Genomic DNA, 11,340 nt, shown 5'->3' on the forward strand with positions numbered 1-11,340 from the left:
CCGGTGACAAGATTGTCGAGGGACCCTTTTCATTTCTGATTTTATTAATTTGCATGTTCTCTCTCTACCGTTTGATTAATTTGGATAGGGGTTTGTCGATCTTGTTGATTTTCTCCAAGAACCAGCTTTTTGATTCATTGATTCTTTGGATTGTTCTGTGTTTCTATTTTGTTGATTTCAGCCCTCAGTTTGATTATTTCCAGTCTTCTAGACCTCCTGGGTGAATCAGCTTCTTTTTTTTTCTAGAGCTTTCAAGTGTGCTGTTAAGTCTCCAATGTGTGCTTTCTCCGTTTTCTTTAATTGGGCACTTAGTGCTATGAACTTTCCTCTTAGCACTGCTTTCATAGTGTCCCATAGGTTTGAGTATGTTGTGTCTTTGTTTTCATTAAATTCAAGGAAGAATTTAATTTCTTTCTTTATTTCTTCCTTGACCCAGGGGTGATTTAGTAGTTGACTGTTCAACTTCCATGAGTTTGTTGGCTTCCTGGGGGAAGCATTGTTGTTGAATTCTAATTTTAATCCATGGTGATCTGACAAGACACAGGTGGTTATTAATATTTTTTTGTATCTGTGGAAGTTTGCTTTGTTACCGAGTATGTGGTCAATTTTCGAGAAGGTTCCATGAGCTGCAGAGAAAAAGATATATTCTTTCCTATTTGGGTGGAGTGTTCTATAGATGTCTGTTAAGTCCATTTGATTCAATACCTCCAATAAATCTCTCAGTTCTCTGTTTGGTTTCTGTCTGATTGACCTGTCCATTGGTGAGAGAGGTGTGTTGAAGTCTCCTACTATTAGTGTGTGTGGTTTGATGACTGCCTTGAGTTCTAGAAGAGTTTCTTTTACATATGTGGGTGCCTTTATATTAGGAGCATAGATATTCAGGATTGATACTTCCTCCTGATGAATTGTTCCAGTTATGAGTATGAAATGTCCATCTCCATTTCTTCTGATTGATTTTAGTTTGAAGTTGATTTTGTTAGATATTAGAATGGCCACACCTGCTTGTTTCTTAGGTCCATTTGCTTGGAAAACCTTTTCCCAACCCTTTACTCTGAGTAGGTGTCTGTCTTTGTGGTTGAGGTGTGTTTCTTGTAAACAGCAGAATGTTGGATCCTGTTTTCGTATCCAATGTCCAAGTCTGTGCCTCTTTATAGGTGAATTGAGTCCATTGATATTAAGTGATTATTAAATTATAAAAGTTTCCATTTCAGCCCCTCCTCCCAACACCCTCCCACTCCCCCCACTCCCTCTCCTCCTCTTATGTTGTGGAACATTTATTTTAATGTTTCAAAGATGTGTTGCATTCTTTTATGTTTAATTTGTTTAACTCTGTGAAGCTGTGAATCTTTGCCTGATGTTCTAACACAGAGCTAAACAGGCAATATTGAGGCAGGGAAAAGGATAGGCAGGGCTGGTAGTCAGAGAGAATAAAAAGAAAAAGAACTCATAGAAAAGAGATGGAGGAATAAAGCAAGGAGAATGACTTCAGGGTCTAGTCACAGAGTAAGGAAGAAGGAAAAGATATGCAGAAATAGGAAAAGGTAAAAGCCCAATGGCAAAAGATGGATGGGATAATTTTATTTTTGACTAGAAAAAAAGCAAAACTAAGGCTGGCATTTATAAGAAAGAATAAGTCTCCATGTCTGATTTATTTGTGAACTGTGTGGCAGACCCCCAAAAGAGCAAAGAAAAAAACAGTAAAACAGCTAACAATGTTTTGGCATTCCAACATAGGGCTAGAATAAAAGAAATTCCAATACCAGAGAGAAAAGTTTTGGTTTTGCTTACAACTCCAGGTTACAATTTATTATTGGAAAGTTTTGGTAGGAAATTAAAGCACTACATTTCACAGTCAAGAGCAGAGAGACAATATGTTTGCCCTGCTTTCTTGCTTGCAGTTAACTTTCTCTTCCCTACTTTTCTACACTACCATGAGTAGGGAATTATGCTGCCCACATTGTGTTCCACCTTTCTACATTATTAATGAACTATAAGAACAACTTTTCAAAGACATGCCCACAGATCAATGTAATCTAGAATATTCCTCAAATTCTCTTTCAAGATAGTTATATGTTGTGTTAAGTTAACATTAAAAGCTACTGAACTCAACATCTCTTTTCTTATCTCTGGGATATGATAAAAATGTTTTCTATACCTATGAACCTTGCATTCATGTTTTCATAGAGGGACAAATATCTTGTAATTCCTACTGCTGTTTTCTTATTATGCCAACTTTGTTCCTCCCTTTACACAGTTTTATATGGATCATGGTTTGAGCACACCCGTGCCTGGCTGTCCATGAGAGGAAGGGACAACTTCCTGCTTTTGAACTTTGAAGACATGAAACAGGTAACCAACATTCTTATTTCAACCACAAATGCTCTCACAAATCCACCCCATGCAGCACCCCACATTCCTCAATGTTGCCATGTCAGTGTTAGTCTCATGAACACTCACTAAAAGTTAGATTATTGCTTATGTCCTTTATTGACCTGCATCTGACATTTCCTCTCCAGCCTCCTAGTCCATCATCCATGTTTTCTTTACCCTACTTTACCCTGGGGAAGGGAAGGGTATCTCACACTTGCACTACAGGTTTTTAATTCTGTCTGGGCAACACATTTGATACATCTGATAATGCAGGGGTCAGTGGTTAGTAGGGATAGTAGTGTTATTCTACTGTTGTGCCAAAATGTATGTCATCTACCTACCCTTGACTGCAAGAAGAGAGACAAAGGAGAAAACTATCAGTGAGTTCTGGGAGAATACAAGTGCTGGAGTCACAGGAATAGTACTGAGTGCTACACAAATCTGACTGGGCATCTACAGGGTGCAGCCAGTCAGGAAAGATGGTATCCTGTGCTCTGTTGTACTTAGGGTTCCTTATGATGAACTAGAATTCACTATAGATTTCAAAAATCTTAGTAGAGAATATTTAAAATGTTTCGCCATTAAGTAAAGCCATATATTTAAATAGACTAATAGACTATACATTTACCTGATCATTGAAGGTTTCATTTCATTAAAACGCTCAACTGATGGCATAAATATGTTTAAGTACTTTGGGTGTGTCTCAACTATCTCTCATTTTAAAAATTAAAAATACCTTGGCAGTGTGTCACTTGACTGCAAACCCAGCTCTGAGACATAGGGTCAATTTCAGAGGTTCTAGATCATCTTTGCTTTTATGGTTAATTTGAGGTCAGTGTTGGCTATAAGAGACATTGTTTCAAAAGACCATTAAGAAAAAATAATTTTGTGTATTTTATGTTCATTTAGTTAAAAATACTCCCTCTTGATGGTGGAAGTTACAAAATAATCCCACACTAGTTCAGGATTATGTATAATAAAGTGTTATTTATTTGGAAGTAGGCTCACAGATCACAGTCCTCTGCATAAATGGAAAACAGGAACTGAAGCTAGCAGCCAGAAATGAGAGTCCAAAGAGAGAGAGAGAGCCAGCATACTCTTTATAGCTGCATTTATACTATAAGAGACCACACCCAAGTGAGCTGGTATCTTAAAGGCTATTGGCTGAAGGAACTCCCATAGCACCTCTCCCTTTTGTTTAAATAAGAGAGTTCCAAACCTAATAAAAAACTATGTACACTAGGAACAGATGTCAAGTATAAAGTTAGAATTACAACCAGCATAAACAATATTAAGCAAGGCAGATATCCTAATGTTTTAATAAACGTTCTATCCCAAGGAGTCTAAAATTGTAGTAGAAATGGCTTGACTAGATTATAAGAGGATGGTAATGATGATTATCTAGTGTTCAACCCCATTGAAGACTGGAGAAGGGAGATAACATTACTTGAGTAGGCAGGAAGTACAATCAAGCAGCTTCCAAAATGTACAGTAGATGACAGAGACAACTGGCTGCCTAGGCACTCACTCAAAATCTCATTTGCAATGTTGAAGCAACCAACTTTGGCTAAGGCCTAGAGTAACTGACAGACCATTTTCAGAGGCAGGATAATTTTTAGAACCGTCTTACCCTGTCTTGGGAAGGTTTGGCATTTTTTTTCTTGTATCCTGCTGGGTCAAGTCTGGACATTGTGCACTTTGTCATTGGTCAAGGCATGGGCAAAAAGCCAATTGTGCCAAGAAGAAAATAAACTCCAAGTGGAGTGTCTTTGGTGCTCAACACCAAATAGATCAATGCTGCCAAGAGCAATCATGTCTCACATTGATAGAATCTTAAATTATTTAAATGCCATGTTCTACAGATCTTTGAAATGGTTAAAGATTACCTATCTATGTGGATAGACACAGTCTATCTCTATGTATCTAAAGACCCTGAATAATTGAACTATAAGTATGACAAACATGGATGACTATTGACCTATAATACTTAATACCTGCATAACTTAAAGACTAAGACTTCATATTAGAATATTAATCAATCTTTAAACAACTGTGCAACAACTGACTACAATCACCTCAAAATGTAAACAATGTATAAATATCTTGATCACAGGTAGAAATATATAATGTGATATGATAAATATATCCTAAAATTGTGTCAATATACAAAATATCTTAAACACAGGTAGAAGCATGCATGTATACAATCTGACAAAATAACTTTGCATAGGTATTCAATTATACAGTTAAGCAGAAATCAGAGCATATTCAATATAACAAATAGAATTTGAACTTATATCAATATACAAAAATCTATACCAATGTAAATTGTCCATAAATAATAGCTCACAAGTATTCACTCTATTGCTCACTATTATTATTATTAATCTACCTATCATCCCATTCATTTTACCTCTTTATTTTTTTTTGTTTCTTTTAGATCTCTGGAGCTCCATAATTTCTACCCTAACTCCCAACCCTATATGAGTTATAATCTTCCCCAAAATGGTGTCCCTAACCCTAAGGACAAACCTTGTTGGGAGAGGGGATGTCATCTTCTAGAATTGCTTTGAGCTGTCGTGGGGATGATGTTCTTTCTATGGGATCCTGTAAAAGTAAAATGAGAGTTAAATTTAAAGATTACTGTTTTGTACAATTCCATATGGTCTCTGAGTAGTTGGTAGGGTTTTTAAAAGTTCTTACCAAAGCATTGTAAGAATTTCACCATTTCTGCAGCTGTACTCTACACTTCTGACATTAGGGAACTTGTAATTCTAAGTCCTGAATCTGGTCCTGTCTGTGTTGCATTGGTTCTTTCTTCATTATTCTTTTGACCTGTTTGATACTTAGACAGTGTGGTGGCTCTGTGTTGCCTGGGATCCTGATCAGTGTGACCACTGGAAGTTCTAGGTAAAATGTGTTTCTGGATATAGGAAGCTGACACATATAATTGGGAATGGGCTAAGAGGGACAGAAGAAAGCTCACAGTAGGGAAGCAAACAGTTTTCCACAGAATCTACTCAGTAACCTGGGAATGGGGCCACTGAGGATAGACCACAGCAGAAAGTTTGATAAAAATCTGTGAATGAGACTGAGGTTTGGAATTGGAAGAATGGAAGGAGTAAGGAAGATCTGCAGTTAGCCCACTTGCTTTTCTGTTAGAGTGGCATATGGGTTCTTAGAGAGTGTCTTCTGAATTTTAGGACTCAGACAAAGCAATGAGTAGGGAAAAGGAACTTTGGAGTTTCAGATCTGTTTTATCCACTTGCAACAGTAGCATTTGTGGGAGGGATGCTGAACCAGGTGTTCTACACAGAGCTGGGAATGAGACTAGGACACTGGACTTGGAGTAACAAATGTGGAGGTGAAGATCTGCATTTAGCCAAACTGTTTCCCTGACCATCTTGTCCTGTGAATTCCCAGGGAATGCTTGGTGGAGGTGAATCGTGGAACAATGCAATGAGTTGGGATAGAGACGTTCGGAGTGGTCTATGAGATCTACTAGAGATGTGGGTGGATAATGCAGATGTTCTGATGCATAGTTGGGGGTAACATTGGCAAACTGGACTCAAAGTAACGAGGGATAGGTGATGATCTGCAATTAACTTACCTCTTTCCTAGCCAGAGTCGTCTGTGAGTTCCCAAGGGAGGACTTTGGGATTTGTGTATTGGGATAGTACATTGAGCTGGAGCAGTGAAGTTAGAAGAACATCTATGAGATTTACCCTAGATAGGGGAAGTGCCCACAGATTTTTCTGCGGCAAAAGTGGGGAGGAGACTGGGGGATTGGATCTAGAGGGGCACAGGGAAATGAAAAATCTGCAGCCAGCCTACCTGCATCCCTGACAAAAGTCAGAAAAAGCAATTTTTAATGAAAAATACAAAGGAGCAACAAAACCAGGAAAATTGGATCATTCAAAATGAACTTGGTTCCTTAATGTTTTCTTTCAGGAACAGAAAGTTTCCATTTATGTAGCAACACCAAAGACTCCTTGCCTTTTCAAAATCTTTTACTTTCTCATTTATTATTTATTTTAAATAAATTGAATAAATAAATTAAATAAAATGTATTATTATCCAGCTGTATCTGCTGCATGATAATGCAGTTTTTCAATAGTCTGCTGTTCAAAAAATTCAACACATTATTTTTGTTATTTCCCTGATTATTCACCTTCCCAAGAAATATTACGAATCTGTGAAAAATATGTAATAAGAGTTTGGCACCAATAATACTTTAGAGTTTCATGAAAAAGGCTAGAATTCAAAGCAAAGTCTTCACTATTTCCAGGTTCTGCCGTCTTATGACTGTATTCTTTAATTAACAACTGGGACAGTGCACATTTGTGATTCCATCATATGGGTATCTGAAGCAAGAAGATTATGAATGTGATGGATATCTGAGTTATGTATAATATCCTAACTCAAAACAGAATAAAAACTCCCTGAAATACCCTCAAGTAATGAATATTGACATCATTCTTATGAAAGTGGTACAAACTATATTATTCTCAGTTACCCATAGGAAATAGTATTACACGGTGTAAACATTAACTTCTCTCAAAATCTTTGTGCAGACTGCCTTCAATCTCAATTATCACTGCCTGAAAGTATCTCTATAAGTCTCTTTAAATGCTCAAGCAAGTGGGGTATGGTGGTGCACACCTTAAATGCCAGCACTTATGAGGCAAATTCAGGTGGTGGATCCCTTACCTATTTGAGCTTGAGGTCAGTACAGTCTCCATATTAAGTTCCATCCCACCAAACAAGGCTGCATAGTGAGACTCTGTCTAAAGAAAAAAATATCCCAGTGCATTTAGTGGGTGTGTTGGCATACATCTGTGAACACAACATTACAGAATTAGAAACAGGAGGATCACATGCTCCAGGTCTTCATCTACTACAAAGTAAGTTTAAGAACAGTCTTGCTATGTGAGATCCTGTCTCTAGTATCCTCTCCTCCCTAAAAGAAATCAGTCTCTGTCTTTTAGGTACAGACATCAGACACATTGCAAGTCAATGCTTTATAAAATGCTGTGTGTGTGACTTCTGCCATCTGTAAATATCCTGTTTCTTTCCTCAAATCTTTCAATGATTTTGCATTTCACGGTAACATTTCTTTCTCCATGCCCCCTTTTCAGTGTCCATCCACAGTTATCGTCACTGCATCTGTTCTCTCAAATCTCTCTGTTCATTGACATCTTTTTTGTTTCTTCTCTTTTTAGGACACAAGAGGAACCATAGAGAAGATCTGTGACTTCCTAGGAAAGAAATTAGAGAAAGATGAGCTGGATCTGGTCCTCAAGTACAGCTCCTTCCAAGCCATGAAAGAAAATAAAATGTCCAATTTTAGCCTCATTCCAGAAGATGCGGTTACTAATGGTTTGAATCTCATGAGGAAAGGTGAAGAAAAATATATTTAGCTTCAAAACATGCCAGAATATGTGGAGAGCTTGTTGATTCAATGAGACTGTAAGAAAGTTGGGAATGTTTCAAAAGTCATTGCTCATTACAACACAGTTTCTTACACTTTCCATGTTGATGATGTAGGTTTCAGGAACTCTGAAAAAGAATTGACTTGTTGTGGGAGAGTATCTTGGCATTGCATATGCCCAGTACCCTCAATATAAAACAAAGTGTAGACATGTTGCAATGAGGCTCTGTAAGGCTTCCTGTATCTTAGAACTCAACTCTAAAGAAAATGCCAATGCATGGGACCAAATATATATCTGGGATGATAAACACTGAAATCACTTCCTTCAAAATGATTTGAAAAGATGTTGAATATGTCAAGATTGCTGACTCATAGCAGGCTGACTCTAGTCCCATAAAGACAATGCAAATTATTCACCACTGCTACAATATGATGGTATTTTCCAACCTAAATTTGAATTGTTTCATACTCAGGGCTACTCAGTTGGTTCTGAATTGTCTCTCCTGGAATGGCAATATCCATCTTCTCTATGTCTGTGCTACCTCTCTATGATGGGAAGAGATTGTGGGCATGGTTTCATTGCTGTAAAATTAAGGAGTAACTTTGCCAGAGTGTATAACACCTGGAATCTCACCTACACGTTATTAGCAAATAATTGGTGAGATGGGACTCTGTTGAAGAAGGAGTGAGTCAGATATCAGGTCTCTGGAGATGAGTAAAGAACTTGGGTATAGATGTAGGAAGCAGAGAATAATGGATTTCATTTTCTTCTACCAATAATTTAGATGCTTCAGCCTTAACTTTCAAGCTTCCTCCATCATAGAATGGTGGATCATGAGACCAAAATAGGATTTTAGCTTATTCTCTTCCAAAATATAGTATGGCTCAAGTATCATATGTCTCAGGAGGATATATTTATATTTATTTACATATATATATATATATATATATATATGTGTGTGTGTGATTATATGTGTGTATATGTGTGTGTTTGTGTATGAATGTCTAAGACATTAATCTTAGACAGAGACAGAAAAAGACCTAGGGAGAAGGCCACTATATACAGGTCATATAAAAGGTCAGGGACAGTCTGAACAAAAATATTTTTGGGAGACCTACAGCTACCAGAACTATTAGGAATTTTCTTACCAACAAGAGTTAAGTCATCATGCAGTATGGTTATCTTGTCCCCGGACACATCAGTGTTTGAGGAGATTATTAGAAAAAGAAGAAGAGAAGTATTTACTTGTAAGATTCACAGGATATTCACATGTTTTAACTTAGAACTTCATGTGTGTCCCTTCAAAGACATGCTTCTCTTAACTTGACTCATTCATATGGAATTTACTGAAGTTCTGAAACGTCAGCATCTATTCTGGTTTATTAAAAGCCAGGCATGGTGTGGGAAACAATAAAATAACTTGTTCTAAAAGTGATGAAAATAATGAAGCTGAGAGTAGGAAAGGATACTTATAAGATCCCACCATAACAGATAGCCGTCTTATATTCATATCAAATAATGGTATATTATTTGAATATGGTATATCAATAATTAGCATTTAATTATGAGTTCTTCATATTTTCTTTAATAAATACTACTAGAGGCTTAAAATTAACTTACATGATTCTTCCAGAAAGTATTGTGATGATCTGGAGATATTACTCAGAGGTTAAGAACAATGACTGTTCTTCCAGAGGTCCTGAGTTCAATTCCTAGCAACCACATGATGGCTTGCAACCATGGGTAGTAAGATCTGGTGACCTCCTCTGGCTTGCACAGATACATGCAGACAGAATGATATATCCATAATTAACAAACAAATCTTTAATAAAGAAAGTAATATGATAAGGAAAAGGCTGACCTTTATTGCCAATCTTTTTGCCTCACCTGAATTCATCAATATCATGGTGGGTAAAATCTCAGGGACTAATTTTTCTGCATAGCAAAATGGAACATTGCCAATACCTTCTTCACTCATTCAGGAATGCTTTCAACAAACCCATGTTGAGCATGTTCCATTTGCCTGATGTGCTTGATTAAATGAAAGCTTTTACAATTTAAGGATCATTTTACATTTCAAATATATTAGATTTTGTGCATATATACAAAATAGAAATGAGTAGAGCATGTCAAAGTTTCACAACTATAAAATAAAATACAGCAAGGATAGGGGATTCAGAGTTCTGCTTGGAAAAAAGGAAGAGATGATTACAGTGGCATTACTAAGAAAACAAAATAACAAGACATTATTATATGAAAGTTATGAACACTCTAGTGTGAAGGTGCCCTCTATGCAGTGTGAACAGCTGGACAATTTAACATTACAACTAGTGACATATTATAATGCAGTTGTCAAAACCAAAGTATTGTAAAAAGAACAGAGGATGAAATAATGTAGATGTTCATACATTACCAAACACCATACTGATTGAAAACAGGAGTCCTGGGACATTCACTGGTGACTGTTTCTGGGTCTCCTGCATCTTTACTGTCATGTAGTTCACAACTGTGTGTATCTACAGCTCCAAGAGGTATGCTGCCTCTAACTTCTGAAGGCACCTGTTTTCATGTGCACCTATACACATAATTAAAATTAATTTTAAAAATGTTTTAAAAGCTGCTTGCATGCTTTTCAGAACTTCTATAAGTAAATACTAAAATGTAGAAAGAACACTTGAAGTCAGCTTGGATAATTAAGATAAGAAACTCTGTTGAGATGAACAGTGTGGTGCAATCAGGTATAGTGGGGAGCAGAAATAATCTGGCAATCTCGAGTTTGAGCTAGTGTTGATGCTATTAGATTTTGTAGTTGACAGGATTGGACAGAATAAGGTGGGTCAATATTCCCACAGAGGTAGGAATCTGTTCGTACATTATTGCAAGGCATAAGAAGGATTATCTAGGGAGTCACTGGTAGTTTCACTTTATATACTGTTTGTTCCTTGTCAAGTATGTGAAGGGAGTATTGAGGGATATGTTAAGCATTTTAAGTTAAGGAGTAATTGTGTTAAAATCATCATTAACCCATCATTGTGTCTGCTTCACATTTTTCAGGCACGACTGGAGACTGGAAGAATCACTTTACTGTAGCCCAAGCTGAAGCCTTTGATAAAGTATTCCAGGAGAAAATGACTGGTTTCCCACCAGAACTGTTCCCATGGCAATAAATTCTTAAAACTTTTAAATCATGTATTTCTTCTGTGAATGACTGGGTGTGGTCAAAAAATAAATCCTGTAATTGAACTGTGTCGTTCTTTAATAATTAGTAGTAGTAATAATAAAGGTAGTAGGAGTAGAGTAGTGCTAGTTTTATTGTGTGTGTGTTTACACATTTCTGTGTGTAGTGCCTTCAGAGGCCAGAAGAGTGCATTGATTCTCATGGTATTGCAGTTACATGATGCTGTAAGACACCTGCTTTGGGTCCTAGCAACTGAAATCAGATCCTATACAAGGGTAATACAATGCTCTTGACCTCTAAATAGTCTCTGCAGTTTAGAATCTTGGTGTCTTGAGTCATCAAATAGCTGTTTTGCTTCAC

At 36.9% G+C, this 11,340-nt stretch overlaps 1 protein-coding gene across 1 annotated transcript in view; it reads left to right on the forward strand.

Annotated features, from left to right (window-relative positions):
• LOC125398764 (sulfotransferase 2A1-like) overlaps window positions 1–11,045 on the forward strand; it is a 31,392-nt gene extending 20,347 nt beyond the window's left edge. Inside the window, exons 4-6 of the mRNA XM_087908867.1 lie at window positions 2,255–2,349; window positions 7,593–7,770; window positions 10,857–11,045. Coding sequence (XP_087764993.1) covers window positions 2,255–2,349; window positions 7,593–7,770; window positions 10,857–10,969 — 386 coding nt within the window. The 3' untranslated portion in view covers window positions 10,970–11,045. The remainder of the gene's footprint in view (window positions 1–2,254; window positions 2,350–7,592; window positions 7,771–10,856) is intronic.
• Window positions 11,046–11,340: the final 295 nt, after the last annotated feature.

The sequence above is a fragment of the Myodes glareolus genome, chromosome 1 (assembly GCF_982192425.1).
Source record: "Myodes glareolus chromosome 1, mMyoGla1.1, whole genome shotgun sequence".
NCBI lineage: Eukaryota > Metazoa > Chordata > Mammalia > Rodentia > Cricetidae > Myodes > Myodes glareolus.